We start from the raw sequence: 21,561 nt of genomic DNA, 5'->3' as shown, positions 1-21,561 counted from the left end.
TATATTATTATCATTAATTCCTTTTTTTCATCATAAGTATTAACGGAAAAATATATCCATGAATCCGGATGTGTAAACTGAAAACTGGATTCAACAAAATTGCAAACATAAGAAGAAAATATCAAGACTGCTTGAAGGCATCTGCAATTCATGCACAAGATAGTGTCAGGTGCAAAATAACCAAGATTGTACTATATGACACTATCTCGCAAATAAAAAATCACTATTTGAAAATACATTCACCGTGAGTGCAAATGACAATCTTTTTGTTAGCATGGGTTACAAAAAGTTTTATTAAAGTAAGTCATTGCTGTGTACACTGTTTACCCACAGGCACCAATGCCCGTTTGTATTTATTATGACTATAGATGTCAAGCAAATAGAAGCCCAAGCAATGAATAAACAAAACTAGCAGCAAGCAATGTTTGAACTTACCAACAGGATATCAAATACAAAGATTATTTTAATGCAAAGCAGGCCTACCTCAGAAACCGATTTTGGATTCTTTTAAGGGTGGCAATTTTTTAAACTCATTAACCCCTGGAGTTTTTTTTGTTTTTGCCTGAAATGCGAGTAGGAAACACATTCTGGGGGCTTTTTCTGAATACATACTAATACATTGACTTCCTAGAGGTTTCCCATTAGCCTAATGCCTAGTTGTGTTAGAAACATCGTTTCTCACTGGTTATTTCACTAGCGCATGAGCAGCAGAAGGGTAAAAGTTCCTTTTTTTCTCTTTTTTGCATGATGGACCCATCATTTTCATATAGAGGCCACTCTTTATACCAAAAGCCCATCTTATCATACTTTCTGCAAAGGTTCACCTGTCTGTGTGCAGTATTGGCCGGTCTGCCTTAGATCTGGTCCAGAAAGTCTAAAATCCGAACACTAAATTGGATTCCAACCATGGGTGAATTTTGGGTGAAAAAATGGCTCCAAAAAATTAGGTTTTTCTCTCTGCATTTTGTAGTACAACTAGAACTTCCAGATTATTTGGTATCTGTAGAGCTACATCTGTCTACCTTTCTATAATACCACCCGATTTAGTGTATCATACATGACCTTGATACTACAGAGCTTGGCAGTAGGCTACTACCTCCTGCAATGTAAACATGGCCCCAGTGGTTAACGAGTTTACAAGGATTTGGAAATTTTTTACAAATTGTCAAGGAATGGTTAAATTTGTATTTCATGTGCAATGCTGATGCACAAGTGATTAAACATGAAAGGAATATTAAAATTTGGTGATGTCATCAAAATGCACCCATTAACTCATTAACCCCTGAGGTTTTTGTTGTTTTTCCAGAAATTCAAGTAGGAAACACATTTTTGGAGCTATTTCTGAACACATCATAATACATGGACTTCCTAGAGGTTTCCCATTAGCCTAATGCCTAGTTGTATTAGAAATATTGTTTTTCATTGGTTATTTCGATTTCACTCGCACATGAGCAGAAACATAAAAGCTGGGAGTTTTTTTTTTTGCTTAACGGACCCATCATTTTCATATCAAGACCACTCTTTATTCCAAATGCCCACCTTATCCTACTTTTTGTAAAGGTTTGCCTGTCTCTGTGCAGTTCAGACTGGTCTTCCTTAGATCTGAGACCACGTAAATGCAGCGCCAGGGGTTAACGTGTTAATTTACAAAGTCGGCCAACACAGGGAAGCCAACTTTGGTAACTTTTTACTGATATTCATGGGAATTTAGAAAATAAAATGAAACAATGGAAGAATTTTTAAAGTATACAATATAATGCTTCATGCATGGACATCAATGACTCAGCATTATCCAGAAGAATTGAAGAAAATAAAATGAATTTGTGTAGGCCTGAAGAGAAGATAATTTCACTGACATTATGATCATGAACACAGATAAATTCCAGTGTACTTTGATCTTATTCCTGGATGGACTGTCAATAAGATGGGGGTTAAAAAGGAGAATTAGCATGAAAATAAAATGACACTAGTTCTTGCAGTTTACCCTTCAGAAGATTTGTTGCCTCCAATAATAATTTTTCACAGCATGTATTCATGCACTGAAAGGATGGATCATATTAGTGCAGGAGAAGGATTGGGTTTATGACATGATGCTGCAGTGGATTAATGACTTTTATCCCAAGTACACAGTTTTATAATTTTTGAAAAATATATATTACGCTGGAGTGCATTTTCTGACATGTAATTTTGGAATGATTTAAAAGGTGTCCCTCAACTTACGACTATAAAAAAAACAATGTGTCAAAGAACATACAGTGCACACAAAAAGTTACTTTAAAAATTGATTTATGGTGTCCCAACACATATGATAAATATGGTACACTCCATTCACATGAATTATGCAAGTTCTTAAATTTAATCCTTATTGACTTCTAAATGTTAAGTGTAAGTGGTGTAACAAACTTGCACATGACTATTGCTTCTTGTTAGATGATATGAGAGCATTCTGAAGCTGATTGTCTGGTTGCTTTCCTTCTGAAGGTTTTGTTCTGACACTGGTAACCAACTGCAGTTGTTAGTACACATGCCATTTTGTGGAATAATATATAATATCCACTGTGTCAAGACATAAACAAGAGTATCTTGAAGAGACTGACACCCTACTGGCAAAAAGTACTTTTAAGAATTTTCAAGATAAAACTGATTTTCTCCCTTTTAACTGCTGAGCGGTGAAACCATTTCTGATATTCTTCAGTTATAAGAAGATTCTCAAATAAGCTATGGTGGTGGACATACTAGATGTCAGATTGGTGCCATTTTCATTATCTATAACAAATCAGATAATGTTTAGAAACCTTTTGGTCAAAAACACCATGTCGTAAAGATTCAAAGGAGTGTAGTAACAACAGGATTATCACAACAGCATCACTGCAGCTATATTGGATATGGGATTAAAACCATTTTCATTTAGAACGAAACAGATACCTTAAGACGTCTATTGGCGAAAGACTGATATAGTCCTTGATTTGGAAGTAGAGATAACAATATATGCTGGCTTTAGTGAGGGCTAGTAATTTTCATTTCAACCAAGTAGATACAATAGGAAATCTTCTAATGAAAACCCAATGTGAAAATGACTTCCTTATTAGACCCCAGATCATCAGCATTTTCAATAAGACCAACTGGACATCATAAGAAATCTACTGGTGAAAACCCCATGTTGAAATGACCATCGACCTGGAGGTGGATGAAAAAAGAGTTTCTAGATTGTTGCTGTTGTGTGCATGTAAGATGTCATATCAGCTCCATTTTCATTTAGGACCAACTAGACATCATCAGAAGTCTTTTAGTCAAAACCCCATACTGATATGATGCAGGAGAAGGAATGGTAACAAGACTGTAAAGAAGTCCTCCATGATGGCCATATTGGTTGTGCGAGTTGCACCATTTTCATTCAGGACCGACTACACCATGGGAGGTAAGTGTCACATCAACATTCCAAGTAGTTTTGGAGGAGCAGCAATAACTTGTGTTAATAGACAGATGGATGTGAGAAGGAAAATAGATGATAGACAACAGACCATCCTGTACTATCTCCTGGTCTATGATCAATATAGAAAAACAATACATAATACAATTTTGATTTAAGGAATAAAAACTGAGATGTTGAATAAAAATTGGGCCTGACAGCAATTTACTGTAAATGAAAGAAAATATCCTTTGTTAATTTCCTTACCATCATGTCTTCCATGGATAATGTTGACAGTTCCATCAGGTATGCCAGCTTGCTTCACCATTGCCATCATCATCATACAAGCTCCTGGGTCACGCTCAGATGGCTTTAGCACCATGGTGTTACCACAAACAAGGGCCATGGGGAACATCTACAAATTTACAGATAGTCAGACTAGAAATGACTCTCTGCTCACAGATGCAGGGAATATAACTTTGTGTGCAAAGAGTGGACATGTTTACAACAAACTGATATTTATAATTTTTCAGAGGTATGTAATTACTCCACTTGTCTCTTAATTTTTTTCCCATTCATTCTGGTTTAAAATGACCATTACAACTCAAATTTACAATGGACCGAAGTATACAAATCAATTTCTCTTTCTTCTTCTCCGATCTGAACAAGTTCCACTGTATTGTGAAACTACTAAATAATATGCTATACATATTTAACCGAGTTTAAAGAAACTTTGTTTCTAAACAATAGCTGCATATCCAGGATTTGATTGCTGTTGTTGTTGTTGTAGGGTTTAATGCCATTTTTCAGCACAAGATAGGCTATACATGGCGGCCAGTATTAATGGTGGAGGAAGAACCCGGAAAAAAATGGAAAGAACCACCAACCCACGAGAAGCTACTGGCAAGCTTTCTCACATAACCAGATTAGCCGAATCCGAGACTCGAACCAATGCAGTCAGAGGTGAGATGGCAGTGATCCATAACGGTGAGCGCTTTAGACCACTCGGCCACTCGGGGCCCCTATCCAGGATTTGAAGAAAAAATATAAATATCCACTTGTCCAGGCAGGTAAGTACTAAAATATTTACTCAAACACAATAAATTCCTACTCAACCAGCTAAAGTATATCATAGACATATTAATGTTGATGATGTTAACTACCTGATTTTGACCAAGTGTAAGGTACTTTTCTAAAACTTATTCATTGACCATTCTAACACCTGCTGATATTAACTACAAACTGAGACCAGTCCACTCTCCTTCTGGCAGACATTACTGAAAAGTTAGAGTAAAGTGCTTGTAACAGTTTCATGAAACCAAATGGAAAACAAACTTTTATTGGAAAATATGGATTATTTTAAATAAGGGAATTTGGCAATACTCACAAATGAACATCATTTTTATTTAAGAGAAACTCTGGTCAGTCAGGAATCAGCATTTGACTGATCAGAATATTTACTGGCAATAACACAAAATTACTAAAACGTTTCACTTGCCTTTTCAACATGATCCCATGAATTTTCAAGTCCTGAATATTAGAATTTCAAGATAGTGGAGTCTTTATTTGCTTGTCTTGTCTAAAGGCTCCAATTGTGAACATATTTTACAATGAGGTGCTGATAAATATAGAAATTTTAATTTCAGTACTAAGTACCATGAAAATTGGACATCAAGTATATAACTGAGTTTTACCATGCTACTAGTGGGTCAAAATTTCAAACAAAAATATAAACCCTTTTACACAAGAGAAAGTACTTCTTTCAGTAGCGCTAATACAAAAGAGGTATTTTCTCTATGTGATAACAATAACAGCATATCAACTGATGTATTTGATAACCTGTAAAAAATGTAGTACACAATATGTTCGACAAACACTTCAAGAAGTTTCTACGAGAATAAATAATCATCGCTTTCATATAAAAACAATTATTGAGATTCTCAATTTTCCTCTAATATTTCAACACAGTTTAACACCAATAATCACTCTACTCAATTTTCCTTTCATGCCATTAGATATTGTGCATGGTGACATGAATAGAGTTGCAAAAAAGCTTACTGGATTCACAAGGTAGATACTTTGTATCCTAATGGCCTTGATGTCAATGCACTAAATAAAATTGTATAAAAATTTTTTTTTAAATATCCTTTATAACAATATAATTATATGTATGACTGTTCGTCTCTCTTTTATTCTATTATTAACCAAAATAAAAAAATCAGGATAATGTGACAGATGTAAAGAAAACTGCAGATTCCAGAAGTTTGGAGAATACAGGGCTTATTTGCTCACCCAAAGTGGAATCATGGCTGGGAAGTTAAATGGAGTGATGCCGGCAGTGACACCAAGTGGCATACGGTATGTGATGGTGTCCATGTCCTTGGCAATACCACCCAATGTCTCTCCCAGTGATAAAGAAGGAATACTACAGCAATGCTCCACCACCTCTGTAAATTAAATAAATCATACATTTTGAGTACCAGTAGATTGGGAATCCTCTCTTGTATGAATTAACTTTAACTAAAAATCTGCTTCAAAGGATAAAACAAAAAAAAATATTTTCACAGATTGCCATACAGATTATAAAGATATCTGGAAAACAGGAGCTTGGTTGAAAAGACACTATACTGTATAAAAATCATTATTGACTGGGATAGCAATAATGATTAAAAAAATGATTCCTATGTTACACATTGATGCCAATATAATGGGCAATCAATATTGTTCCAAGTGTTCAAAATTTTGTCAGTAAAGAAGATGGCCATCACCACCCACTCTCCAATTCAACTACTGTAAAATTTACAATAAGATGATTCTAATGCTAATCAAACCCTTTTAAACTGGCCAACTCCATAACATGACCACTCCCAATTAATAAACCTAATCTTTCAAGACAATGCTAGACTTAAACTGAATGAAAACAATCAGACTCTTGATGTATGAATACTTACGTAACCCTCTCATCACATCACCTTCAGCATCCACCAAGGTCTTTCCTTGTTCTTTGGTGATCTCTTTTGCCAGCTCAGTCTTAAATTGAAACACATTTGACTGTGAAACTTTCCCAAAACTAGGTCACAAGTTCACTAAACATCTCAAAATTTCTTCAGGTTGAGCTTTTTAAATATCTTTGTATTGATTTGTTGGTAACTGAATTCTTCATTGAATATTCCACATGTATCTGGGATAAAAAGTAGTCATGATGGCTTAAATTTTCCTGGCTGTCTTGTTTGTTTTCTGCAGAAATTGAGAATTCCTATTTTAAAAAAATTATTCCACAAATCTCTTTCCAAGAAAGAAAAGGTTTCCACATGCTCAAATTTAAAGCTAACAAGGATTTATACATTCCTTATGCTATCTGTACAACTTACAAAATAGTGACACTGCTGGTGCTCCATGAGCACGATAATGTAAAATCACAATTGGAAGAGAAATATACCAACAGTTAGGCCAACTATTTGGTAATTTAGCTTCCTCAACAGAATGACAACATATATTTGTCCCTTTTAACATTACCATATAGACTTCCTTATAAGACACGCCACAGATCATGATTTATCATTGCATCATATACTGGCAGATTAGGGTCTATATCTTTTGCTCAACTAATTACTTGTAACCAACTGCAGAGATCATGCTCTGCTTGTGCATTATACAAAGGCAGATCTGGGTCTGTTTGGTTTGCAGTCTGGACTTAACTTATATCTTACTGTACATGGTAATCAAACTTTTTCTATGGGCCACAGCTAAGAAAAGTCCAACATTTTGTTATAGTTCCAACAAATGTATGGTTTAGTTGTAATGTACATGTTAATATGCGTTCAGCATTTTTGTTATATATTTCTCACCTATCAATAACTTCATACAATCTAGTTTTCTGCACTAAACACAAATAGAAATTTCCAAACAAATGAACTACAATAGATCATTTTGACTGAAAAGAAAACAAGGGTTTTGGCACAAGCTCTGTTTATCTTGAGATTTTTGAACAAGAATAAATGAAACAGACAAGGTTTTTGTCTTCAAAATCTACTGGATTATGGATATGGAATACAGAATTAACTTGTACTTACTGACTTTTGCTGCTCTCACTAGTTCATTTAAGGATTTGAAGGTGATGCATGTTATTAATGTTCATCTTTGCACTCATTAGTGACTGGATGGTACAGTTGTTCAACTTCACCGGAAAATCTTGCTAAATTTATCTAAGCACTGAAAATGCTATTTTTGCCCTGAGGCAAGGCAGTGTTGCTATGTCAATGGATGGATGTATACATTACTTCAGAAGACTAATGTTGCTATGTCAATGGATGGATGTATACATTACTTCAGAAGACTAATGTTGCTATGGTGTATGCAGCACGTGAAGGTATAAAATGTTTTCCCTTGCTGCTGAAATTCACAAAGTCAAATTCCATCGACCAGGAGATCTAAAAGTTAGTTTTTTCTGGACTTTACTCACCTCAAAGACAGCTCATACATCCCCAAGTTTCAACATTTACTTCCATAGATGTATCACCCATCCACACTAATTGCTTTACCAATCAAACTACTGAAATAATCATGTTCCCCTAAGCAAACTAGTGTATTGGGTTTTCCCCACATCAGTGCTCTGAGGAATAACAAACACAAAGCCACTATCAGTTAATGAAGCAATATGTGTATTGGCGGTTGTTTATTTCTGCCTTACCTTATAATCATTACTAAGACAGTAACTGGTACAAATTGCTGATAGGCCACAGCATTAAACTTGAAACTATATGAATCCTGGCTGTTTACTATTTTTACAGGTTATGGGCATGTACAGCAGGGATAAAAAAAAGGTCTCTCTTATTTATTTAAAAAAAATAAGAATCACTAGAAATAATGGTCTTATAAACATGGCCATGTCCAGGGGTTTTAGAGTAAAAATACTTTTTGTGTTACACATGATCCAGCAAATATGATGACCTTGACCCAAACTTGATAGGCTTCTTCAATAGTACAATTGCAAGCTTTGAACAAAATCTGAAAACAGTAGAGCAATCTAGCTCTACAGTACTTTATGTAAAACGAATTACAAACTGATTGATGGAAAAAGAGAGACTAAGATCTGTTTTTGTAAAACATATATGCCTCCACTTCCACCAAGCAAGTACAAAATGGTTTTAAAACAACAATTTAAAAAATTGCAAAAACCAACAGAATGGCCTAAAAATCCAAATCAGATCTTCTATACATGCATATAAAGTCTGACTGCCCAAGTCAAACAGCTTCTAATAATCCTGCTAACAGGTTTTCCATAAACAATAGGTAGAACAGTGTATAATAAGGAAAAGAAAATTACAGAACCATCTGAATGGTATCAAACTCTAACAGCCCATTTAAATGTAACAAGAAAGACACAAATTCTGAATCTGATTAAATCAGATCTCTGCTATCCAAAGTGAAGATCTGATGACAACCACTTAAGGGTCATATTCTGGTGACCTCTAATTAACCTATTTGAAATGCAGCTTTCAAAAATCAAAGTGAATCAGTCTGTTCATTACACATTCTTGCAATAAAGACAGAAACGTTATGCCAGGTTTATATACCAGATTTTCCTTAATGAGATTCTGAAGTTTGAACATGTACTGCTGTCTGGTAAGGACTGTAGTATCCTTCCAGGTCTTGAACGCCTCTTTGGCTGATGCAACAGCAGCCTCCATTTCACCCTTAGTGGCCTCTGGTACCCTGGTCACTACTTCATTTGTAGCCTGAAGAAAAATAACATTTTTATTAATATGCACTTGGTGTTATGATAGATCATAAAATTCTTCATCTGAATCTGTTAATTTCTTTAGTACAAGTAAGATGATTTTGGATGCCTCACTGCAAAATCAATTAATCATTTCAATAATTGCTACAGTTCATTGGAGTAACTCCATCCCTTTCTATATAATTATATGTTCAATGTTAGTCAAATGACTAGCATTGTTTTTGTACAAATAAGTTATTTGTGCTTCTAACGTGTTGTGAATGATATACAAATTTATATAACATGTGATCCATGCTTGCATCTACGGATTTTTCATATACATGTAAAGTAGTTTACACATTATGGATTCTTCTACACAACTGTAAGTTGTCAATACACATGTATATCAGATTAGATTTGTTTCTGATTAATCAAAATTTCAATGTTTATTTTCTCTCAGTGTAAATCATGCTCACTAATGTCAGATCACCTCTTACAAATTTCACTTGTTTGCAAAATTTGATTTTTGTAGCCCTCCCCCACTTATCTCTATATCCACTTAAGTTGACAATATTATCAGATTATGAAAATGGCAACATTTTGTTTTAAAACTGGCTACAAAATATTGAGGCTGGCAATTGTTGCGGGACAACAACTTTATTAATGCCAGTGACATCCCTGATAGAGATCAGTTAAGAATCACTAAATTTATGTTTAATATATAATATGACAAATTTATCTTTACACATTATAAAACTGTACATGCAGCCACACCAGTATCATTGGCAATTGTAGATAGGTATGTTCTAACCAGGATGTGGCATGACAACATTAATTCATTATAATTAATGATGTGAATATGCATTATCATGTTTTCATAAGCCATGAACTAAAATAAAGTGAAAATAATTAAACAGCAGTAAGAGTTTTCTTAAGCCATTAACTCATAAAGTGAAATAAATTAAATTGCAATTATAGAACAAAACCAAACTGTTGTATGGGAATCCATGACATTACCCATATTAAAATAAGGGCAACTTGCAGTATAGTGAGGGGTTTCATAGTGAAGGAGCACTATCAAAGGATGAAAAAATTAACTTACTGGATCATGCACATCTATCCATTTTTTTGTCTTGGACTCGACGAACTGGCCATTAATAAAGAGTTTTGTGGTTGGCTGAAAAGAAAAATATAAAAGCTGAGATAACCTTTTTCATATTACTTTCTCTTATTTTTTTTACATTTACAGATACAATATATGTAGCAACATGTTAATATATTAGATACAATACCCCCCAATAGTTTTTCACAATTGTCCTTAGATACAATCTCCTTAACTTCTGACCACTGTTACTAGACACAATCCATCAGACTTATTTATAGTTTTTTCGAGACACAAACCCCCAGACTTTATGACAATTGTTAATAGATACAATCCACCCCACACTTTTTGACAATTGTTACTAGGCACAATCCCCCTTCTCCTGACTTTCGACAATAATTGTAACTAGACACAATTCCCCAGACTTTGTGACAATTCTTTAAACAAAAATCTGGGTTATGATGCAATTGTGCACTCCATGGATAGAGTACATTTTAGATATTAACAATATCACCCCTGTTTAAGAAAATCAGCCTAAGCACAACTGTCATACCAGTTTAAGACAAATCGGTCTTAAATTTCTCTGTGTTTGCAACGCAATAGATTCCCACTTTTCTCATTGAGAGCACTACATTTGTGGCATGCAACCAGCACATTCAGGTAATGCTGTATTATTGGTCAAATTTTAAGGAGTAAATTGCTAAAATTCAGGTACCGGGTATGTGCACAATTTTGAATTATTTATCATTGGGATAGAGATCCATTCTAGACTCAAGGACCAATAAACTATCCGTGTTTATTTAAATTTCACTGTATTAAATATGTAATACTTTGTTTGGATCTACCATATATACTCGCATATAAGCCCATTTGCGTATAAGCCTACCCCCGAAACTGAACAGATAAAAACACTAAAAAGTGCATGACCCGGATATAAGCCGACCTACAACTACTAGACATCTCAAGATGCACAAGGTAAGTTCTAAATGCATTTATTTAGGCAAAGTTATATTTTTAAAAATGACATGTATACTTATCTTGAGGTTGGTGTGCATGATTATTAAAAAGAAATTGGTATAAACTTGTTTGAAAAGTAATTTATTTAATTTTCTGTTTTCTTATTGTTTCTGCCTAAATTCTGTTTTCTTATTGTTTCTGCCTAAATTAGATTTGTGTATAATTTGATTAAACGATGACATTTTATATCAGTGCACCGGTAATTATGTTTTTACTTTGCTTTGTACTTGTAAATACCTAACTTATTAATCCCAGTATGACAGCACAAAAAAAAACAAAACGGTCTGATGCTAATACCATAAAAGCTGAGTTGTAGTTTGCTTTGATGTAAGCGACCTTACACCAACCTGTCAACTTTCACGCCAGGAGAAAAAAAACTATCGATGTTTTGGGTCACTCCACTCCTACCTCCCGATTATTACATTATGTCTTCAATATTCATTTCTTCTAAACAAGAAAAGTCCTACATGTTCTGTTGTATCACCTGTGAATTATTGTTGTGACGAAATATTACTATAAAGAATTCGCTTCTTCACTAAACAGAATGTTATGTTTAAACATTATTCACATAAAAAGAATTTTTTTACCTCTAGAATAACAAACATAAAACCAGAACAAAAAAGTAAACAACAATAAAATCATCCACAATTAATTTCAATCACAAGAATGATCACTATGAATGCTGTAACTCCATCTGCTATAGCGCCATTCCCACGAAATAAACTTAACATGAGTGAACACCTGGCATTTTTATACCTTATACACCAATGATAATTACAATCGTTAAATTACAAGAAATGAAAATACATACATGCAGCAAATGTGTCCTTAAAAAGATAATTCCGAATACATGTTATAATAAAAAAATACTAAATGCTTTACGAGTTGACAATAAGGGAATAAGGTCAGATATACAAAGAGGGAAAAATAGTTACCACATGTACGGTACCATAAGGCTGGCTATTTTGATGCGTTTAGTTCAAAATTCTTTGAATCATGGCGGAGGGCCAATCATTTTCACAAAATAGTTGCATTGATAAGGATTAGCTTTTAATTAGTCATACTGGCTTTCTTGCTTGTTTATTTAAGACTAATCTTTAGCTATTGTGCAGTTTGACCACAGATGACCAGAATATGAAAATAGGGCATGTCACAGGGAGAAATGGTGAGTCTTTTTGCAAATTTCACGCATAATGAAGCAGGAAGATCAATCAATATTTAGTGAAAACAAAGCATTAAAAATGCCACAAAAACCTACCGATTTTAGGTCCCAATCTCCAATATTTTTAATCAGTCTCCCTACTTGGCTTTTGAAAGGTTCATATGTATGCCTTTGCCCCCATTTTACAAAACTATGGTAATCGTGCTAATATTAAGAAATAAAAGACAATTACACTTCAATGTATTTTATAGTTACCAGTCAAAATTCCCTCTTATCACAAGCTAGTTTCAGGGTTTTAATGATTAACTGGCCTGTACTTCTGTTGCAAAATGAAAGAAATTCACTGACAATCAGCACTGGAGATGCCGAAACAAAGTTTTCCATTGTGTGGAAAGTTAAGATGTTTGTTCAGCTAAAACACAAAACTAAGATTGATTGATGATGATCTTAGTTGAACTATACAAGAATTTTAGCCTTTATTATTACCACTCTTTGTGAACATGTAAACTAATGATGGTTACGTGCCTTGCACAATTAAACATGCATGCTTTTTTAAAAATATTACCTCAATTTTTTAGGATCACTTATATCACTGAAAATGATTAACTCGTGATCGTGTGAGTCAACGTAAATGAAACAGCTATTAAGGACTAGCTGAAATGTTATCTGGAAGAATGCAATTTGGTCTAAAGAATGAATGAAGCAAAATCTGCATCTAATATGTTTGGGAATAAGTAAGGATTTTAGTGACGCTATGCACTGTGTAAGTAGTGTACATTATAGTTCAGCATAGTCTCCCAGGTAAACTCAACCGGCCTGCAAAATTATCAAGTCTGTTTTTACCTTTAATTAACTTCATGTTGGAGAAATCAGAAAATATGCACATGCAAAATAATAACAAAATCAATCACAGTACTGTGCAACAGTTTGATAATTGTCGAGTCACCGAAAGTCACTCTCATTTTTACATACCTATGTCTTAGGACACAGAAAAAAAGTTATAGTTTTGTGTCCCAAGATTTACAGTCATTACAATAATTAACAAAAAGGCATAAAAACTGTCAAGTTTAGACACTGGCCCGCAGATAAGCAGACCGCTTTCTTCCAGGCTTTATTTTTTCCTAAATTATTCAGCTTATACATGAATGTATACGTACCACAGATCCAGATGCATAGTGCCTTGCTGTAAGTATGGACACCTGAAACAGAAATTAAAATTTGTACAATATATGCTTTTATAAATATGTGAAAAATGTATCATCTATATTTACCAGGTAAGTTTAAACCTAATAACTCCTGACATCACCAATAATACATAAGCATGATCTTATCATAGGTACAAGGTATGGGAATTGATGCATATCAATGGGATATGTAGGCTAAATAACCATAACAAACTCAAACAAACCAAAACCAACCTAAAAATCCCCCATCAAATCAACCAGAAACAAATGTCATTCTCATCTTCTGATACAAGAGAATAATGAAAAGTAAACCTATGGTACAGTACAAGGGAAAATCAGGATATCAGGTAATAATTGGAAAGAGTGTGTTGTTAGCAAAAGTGTTCTTACCCAAATTGTATTCTAGTCATAATAAGAATGTGCAATGTTAACAGACATAAATCGACTGACTGGGTTTACATACATTAAAACAATGACTAATTAGAAAATATGTAAAACTGAATCTAATACAAGCTATATTGATAAACTCATACACAATGTAGCATCAGTAATAAAGGTGAAGTGACTTTGAGAGATTTTTTTTATAAATATGAAATTCTGTCTTTAGGTAACATATATAATTAGAATTTTATGGAAATAAAAAAATGCAATTCAAAGAACCAGTCACTGGAAGGGTACATGTATCAATTAGCTCACTTGATATTGCCATTGAAAAGTTGTTGTTTGCATGGCATGCTATCACTGCTCTATGGAAACTGCATATACAAAAGAAGAAACAGCATTCTGGATATATGTACAATTTCATAATGATGACTTCTGAAGAAAACTTTCCAGCACTCTAGCAATATTAGAGATGATAAAAAGAATAATTGTTATTATCTTCTTCACATAGGCAAGTGCCAGGGCTCAATACAAATTATTAGGTGCTGATACCAATCTGAGTAATACTGGTATGAACTGTAAGTGGGAAGGTTCTCTACCAAAGTTTAAAATATTTATTTATGCATGTCCCCTAACATGATACACTATTATCTTCCAAATCATAAAAATTCTAAATTACTGATGTATGTTTTTCATTACGGTACAGTACTATTTATACGACATATTTAATTTAGAATATTTGCTTTTTTATTTAAACTGATGCAAATAATCATTATCAACTGTAAACATTTGCAAGTGAAATTTGACCTTCCTCAAAAATTCAAGGACTTTCAAGTACTTTTAAGACCTTGTTAATTTTCATGCAAATTAAATGACTTGACTTGGTCAAAAGAAAATTCAAGCACCTTCAAGGACCTTCATTTAGCCTGCATTACTTTATTCTGGTTAGGAACTCTCTCCCACAACTTTTTCTCCCACCTTTTTACCACTGAAATTTACAGATCTTTACTGGTAATCTTATTTATACTGATGAACATCTTTATTGCAAACTATTTAATTTTTCTGATGAAAAATTACAAAGATTCAAAATGCATTGCGTGATAGATGACATGAACACTTGGTTAATACTCTTTACTTCAACCATTTGAGAGACACGTAATTTACACGATCTCGTATGACCTTGAATATTCTAATAAAGTTAAACAGCAATTTACTACATGGGATGCAAAAACAAGTCACGTATCGGTATACTTGAGACAGCGATGGTAATGTCAATCACCTGATAGTTGTTACTACGATGTAGGTTATTGTCGATAAGCCAGAGATACTGTACTGTATCCATCAAACAACGACTGCAAAGGAACGGTAAACAAAGTCGTATCTCTGTGATGCCAGTTTCTTTCTTGAAATGCAGTTAAATTCACGTGTCAGTGCCTTTTAATGGCACAATATTTACCTGTCGAAGAAGTGACGTTCTCAACAATTTGGCCATGGCTGTTAAACTGGCAAGCACTGTTCACTGTCCCACTTGGATAGAGTGCGAGTGCAAGCTAGGGTCAGGGGCGTTTAAGATAGTGCATTGATTGGCTGATACATGCCACACATTTTGCCTGGTTATATAACGCATCAACTTTAAAGTACAACCAGAACTCCAACTCCGTGTTCAAGAGACGCCATTTGTACAATTTGGAATTCGGACCAACAACAAATTTTGTTCGAGTTTACAAAATCTAAGTATTCGGCAATATTTGTTCTATATAATTTTTATAAAGTGGAAATACTAATTTTTTTTATTTTTGCCATGGACCCATTCTTAACATATTGATAACTTCATAATGTCAAGTTTATAAAAAAATAATCGAGCCTGATATTAAGATTGTCAACCTGGTTGATAACTTGTAAGGCTCAAGAAAGAGTACTAGAAAAAGCCTGGTATCTTGATTTCATTTGTATCCAGTAGATTTTTTAAAAACATGATTTTCCCCTTCAAATAAAAACTAACACACTTTAATTGTAAACTTTTGTAACTGTCTTTGGAATTAAAGCCCTTGGTATACTCCAAACTCACAAAATCAAATGAAGAACACAGACTATGAATATTAATAATAATAATAATATAATAATAATAATAATAATAATAATAATAATAATAATAATGATAATAATAATAACTAGAACAATTATTATTATATGCTCATTTTCTCCATTAACTTTACATTGTCAGAATTGTTCAGTATTTTACGATGTTGCACACCTTCATGTTGCATTCATGTGCAGGACATTTGTGCCCAATAATATATTTGGAACTACTTTGTAAATAAATCATGTACACTCGTGCAGCAGACGCTTTACATTTTGGTTGATTAAATTTGTTTCGGAATGAACTAAAGCAGATGTTTCATGGACTGCCTGCTGCTTTGATACATTCTGTGTCGACCTTTCTGACACAGTGTTTCAGATTTAGGCTAGCTATAGATGCCAGACAGAGTCCTTACAAATAACATGCAAGCGATAAGGCATAAACTGTATTCTTTAGCTGGTAATAAGAATGGCAATAAATATACTTACAGTTTTACATCCTGAATTTCCTCAAAATGTACTTTTTAGTTCTGCAAATCTGAATTACATGAGCCATGTCATGGGTTCTCAAACTTGATTACACATTATTGAAATTGTACCATAATTTTGACAACATTTCAAGTGTAATTACATCCTTCTTACTGAACTCAAAATGAAATAAACATTGTATTCCATTGCATGTTTTGATAATTGCATTTGAAAGACTTCACATTTTCCCCACATTATTCTTTCAAAGATTCAATGAAGAAACATAAACACACTTTTGTATGAGATATTTCTCAGTCAGGCTTAAAAACACTGGGACATAAAGATGTTCTTTTGTTGTGTCAGTTCGGCATTATTTTAATATTTATTCAAATTATTTGGATTCAAAAGAATTAATTCTTTTTCCTGGAAATATATGAGTGATCATACAGAATTCTTGGACAAAGACATTTCATTACATTTTATTGGGAAATTCAAACACTGGATTATTGTTTGTGAATAACACAGAACTGTATACACAACAGCACAATAACAGCTACAGTATATGTCATTGCCTACAATCTTGGATTCTTTGTTGAGACTAGAATTTGAATTCAGTAGAACATTTTCTTATTTGGACTTCTAAAATTTAATTCATGGATTATTCTTGGATTATTTTTGGGTTTGATTCTTAAAAACGTAAAATCTTATTTCTTTATTTTTACAATATTTTTCGAGGGAAATAAATTATTTTTTAAATTTTTCAAAGCTTGTTGTTTTTATTCTTTCTTTTTGTTATAATTGCTGAACCCCTGACAAATTTATTGAGTAAGAGAAACAAATTCCTTTGGACAGAAAAATGTCAGGAGGCTTTTGACAATTTGAAACCCATACTTAAAAGCATGCCAGTTCTTATAGCTCCAAATTTCAGACAATCATTTAAACTGCCTGCAGATGCAAGTGATGTTGGGGGTGGAGCAGTTTTGATTCAAGAAGATGAAAATGGTATTGATCATCCAGTGTGTTATTTTTCTAAGAAATTAAGTAAGCATAAAATAAATTATTCAACAATCTAGAAGGAATGCTTGGCTTTGATATTGGCATTACAACATTTTGAAGTTTATCTTAATTCAGCTCCTTCTTTGTTATTGTGTTTAGTGACAACAACCCCCTTACTTTCATTGGCAAGATGAAAAACAAAATCAAAGACTGCTAAGGTAGAGTTTGTTGTTACAGGAATATGATATTGACATCAGGTACATCAAAGGAAAGATAATTTAATAGCAGACACACTTTACCATGTATAACAATGTATTATTTCATGTGCCCTGTGTAATTTATATGAGTTCTTTTTAACCTCATGTATAATAAAAAGAAAGCTTTATCATATAAATATTTCTTTTTCTTTATGGGGTGAATTGTTAAATATATTTGATTTAATTTATATCTGATTTAATTGTTTTTAAGTTTTAAAATCTTTTTATTTTTTCAAATTTCATTATATGTCAAAATGATGTAGTTTTGTTTACTAGGAACTCGATACATTTTCCAGAAAATTGTTTGATCTTGACTGTTCATTTTTGTAAACATCATAAGGCTGACCTGGTTCCAGACCTTAATTCAAAATTAATAACAGTCACATCAACAAGATTTTTTAATTTATTTTTATTGTGGGAATAATAAGGATGAGATTGAGGCTGTATTGGATATGTGATCATCGACTTGTAAATAGTTTTTAGTGAAGTAAACAACTTTTATTCTTGGAGTAAAATGATTGGTTCTTATCAAGGACATACAGGGGCTATGGGACTTTTTATATGTAAACATGATCATGTAACCCTTGTCCGGGCATCTGTTTTGCTTAAAATTCAAGTTTCAAACCATCGTTTTAGAGAAATAATCACAGTTGGGCTTCTAAACACTGAGATGTAAAGGTGTTTCTTTTGTTGTGTTATTTTGGGAATTACATGTTAATGTTTATTCATATTATTTGGATTCAGAAGGATTAATTCATTTCTCTGGAAATATTTTTGAGTGCTCATACATAATTCTGGAACAAAGAGCTTTCTTAAAAATCTTTTTCAGATTTCAAACACCGGATTACTTCTTACGTTTCTACAGGGAACTGTAGACTTAAACACAATACAGGATACAGCATACATAATCGCCTTCCATCTTTGATTCTTCAACTTGTTTTCATTAGGACATTTCAATATTAGGACTTCTATCATTTTGTTCGTGGATTATTCTTGGATTATTTTTGGACTTGATCCTTAACACCATAAGTTCTTATTTTTTCATTTTTACAGTATTTTTCCAGGGAAATAAATTATTTGTTAAAATTTTCTAAGCTTGTTGTTTTTACTCTTTCTTGTGTTACTGTTTATTTGAGCCTAAACATGTAACATAAGAGGTGTTTAATTGATGTATGTAATTTGGGTTATAGAGTATACAGTTTGGCTTTACTTTAGATGTGCTTTATAAAAGAAAACCTGCTATTTTCAATTTTTTTTTAACTTTAGAGGTAACTTCTAAAAATAAGAGCTGATATTTTTTTACATTTTATATGCCTGGTATTTCTTTCATTGCACTTTCAGAGACCTACAGCTTGCATGCCACAAGATGGCACATCAAGAGGTTTGTGTGGCATGTGAAGGGCAGCCAAAAATATCAATTGTAAAACAGTGTTACTCTCTTACTGGTTGCGCTTGCTTATTGATTTAGTAATTAATCCAGAACAAAGTGGCATGTTATGTAAAATAGGTTGCCAACCCCTGGTCTAGTCTCACAAAAATTGTTTTCCATATTTCAATAACTGCTGAAGATAGTGTGCGTTAGACTAATTCAGGCAGAGTTTTTGATTACATGGGACTAGTCATTTTAGATAGCAGTCTGCTTAGATCATGTACAGTTTCAACGAATAAAATATCGAAATAAATTTTGAGCCAAGAACATAAACAAAACATAAGATGACTGTGAAAATGACATTGTCATTGTATTAGATGACTGAAAATGACAAAGTGATATGCATTAGATGACTGAAAATGACTGAAAATGACAAAGTGATATGCATTAGATGACTGAAAATGGCATTGTTATATCCAACATCCTCTACATTGTGCATATTGCAAATGCAAAAAATCCCAACCCACTAAATAAGGAGGGAGATAACTCCTGAGTTATTAAATGAAATGGGAGATAACTTTTGAATAGTGTGCTTAAATTATCTTAGAACATTTAAGTTTTTCTTATCAGCAATTCCCCAGGTTTTCTTTTCAAGAAAGTGTAATCAAGTATTTATGTTTAATTATATCATCCATTCATTTGTTGTTAAATGTTTTATTTTTCTCATATGACTACCACATTGTTTCAGTTAATATGCCCATAAGATAATTGTATATAATTTTTATATATTTAACATGTGTAATACTACCTCATGATATTAATGAATAATGTCATGCAAAGTAATGGGGTAATGATTAAGGCATCCAAATGTATTTCTGAGCCATTTTACCTCAATATGTTGTGTGTATTTTAGACTGCATAGGTATTACTTAGTGATTACATAGTAACTACATAGGTATACTTTTGGACTAGATAGGTATTATATAGTGATTACATAAGAATTACTTAGTGACTGCATAGATATTACTCAGTGACTACATAGGTCTTACATTTTGGACTACGTAGGTATTATTATATAGTGACCATATAGGTATTACATAGTGACTAAATGGGTATTACTTTGTGATTACATAATTTATAGCATAGAGACTAGGCAGGTATTACATAGTGACAACATATGTATTACTTAGTGACTACATAGGTATTACATAGCAACTACATAGGTATTTCATAGTGACTACATATTATTACTTAGTGACTTCATAGGTAGATGTATTACATAGTGACTGCATAGCTTTATTGCTTTACACAGTAAGCTGATTTTCAACCAGTAAGTACAGAAATCAATTGGTAGATAAACCAGATCAACTGGGATTCTAAAATATGTTTTTTTTTCTTTTGTTTCAAGTTGTCATTGTCCTGGACTATATTTTTAATATTTTCATTCTTACCAATAATTATTATTGTTTTAACACTTAATATAGTCTGCCACAGACTTCAGAAAGCAAAAAATTTCAGCATGCACTTTATTTTCAACTGACATTATCACACATACCCAGTATGCTGTTGATGTGTGGAGTCAGCTCCGTTTTCTCCATATTTGAGATAGATTATTTATTACATCCACTTCCTCATAGGGATGGTTATGTGTGATGTGTGGAGTCATCTCACTTTTCTCCATATTTGAGATAGATTATTAATTACATATGTTTCTTCATGGGGATGGTTATGTGTGATGTGTGGAGTCATCTCAGTTTTCTCCATATTTAAGGTAGATTATTTATTACATCCGCTTGTTCACAGGAATGGTTATGTGTGATGTGTGGAGTCATCTCTGTTTTCTCCATATTTTAGATAAATTATTTATTACATACGTTTCTTCATGGGGATAGTTATGTGTGATGTGTGGAGTCATCTCAGTTTTCTCCATATTTGAGATAATTATTTATTACATATGTTTCTTCATGGGGATGGTCATGTGTGACCTAACCTCCAAACAGTTAGCATTCCAGTTCATGTTAATTTTTCTTGTTTCTTGCAATTTTTTACAGTATTTGATCAATCTAAAATATGCAGGTGTATATTGGTAGAAAGCTTAAGTTTTAAATGAAACTACTGAGAGTCAACTCCTTAACAATGGACATAGTATCTAATAAAAACAGCAGTCTTAAATCTCAGGCTGCAAATTATGATTATATTGAAATACAAATTACAGAAAATTATTTTTGGGCTATGGTAAAGTTATTTTGAATTTTAAAAAAAAAAATCTTGATTTATTTTATGTTTGTTGTGTTAACAAGATATTTAGAGTATTCACTGTTTCAAAGATAACTTTTGCGATTTTGATCTTCCAACTTGAAACATTGACCCTGACAAGATAAGACTGTGTTCAATCAGTGTTAGCCGGATATCATCGTA

General features: G+C 33.0%; 1 protein-coding gene across 1 annotated transcript in view; it reads right to left on the bottom strand.

Annotated features, from left to right (window-relative positions):
* Positions 1–15,564, bottom strand: part of LOC149808598 (methylmalonate-semialdehyde/malonate-semialdehyde dehydrogenase [acylating], mitochondrial-like) — a 44,013-nt gene extending 28,449 nt beyond the window's left edge. Inside the window, exons 1-7 of the mRNA XM_089979766.1 lie at positions 15,431–15,564; positions 13,567–13,608; positions 10,231–10,305; positions 8,986–9,147; positions 6,361–6,439; positions 5,702–5,856; positions 3,677–3,824 (exon numbers count right to left, since the gene is read on the bottom strand). Coding sequence (XP_089835892.1) covers positions 3,677–3,824; positions 5,702–5,856; positions 6,361–6,439; positions 8,986–9,147; positions 10,231–10,305; positions 13,567–13,608; positions 15,431–15,466 — 697 coding nt within the window. The 5' untranslated portion in view covers positions 15,467–15,564. The remainder of the gene's footprint in view (positions 1–3,676; positions 3,825–5,701; positions 5,857–6,360; positions 6,440–8,985; positions 9,148–10,230; positions 10,306–13,566; positions 13,609–15,430) is intronic.
* Positions 15,565–21,561: the final 5,997 nt, after the last annotated feature.

Source organism: Sinohyriopsis cumingii, chromosome 1 (assembly GCF_028554795.1).
Source record: "Sinohyriopsis cumingii isolate HCF-2022 chromosome 1, ASM2855479v2, whole genome shotgun sequence".
Classification (NCBI taxonomy): Eukaryota; Metazoa; Mollusca; class Bivalvia; order Unionida; family Unionidae; genus Sinohyriopsis; species Sinohyriopsis cumingii.
The sequence above is the reverse complement of the archived record's forward strand: the minus strand, read 5'-3'. Positions and strand labels throughout refer to the sequence as shown.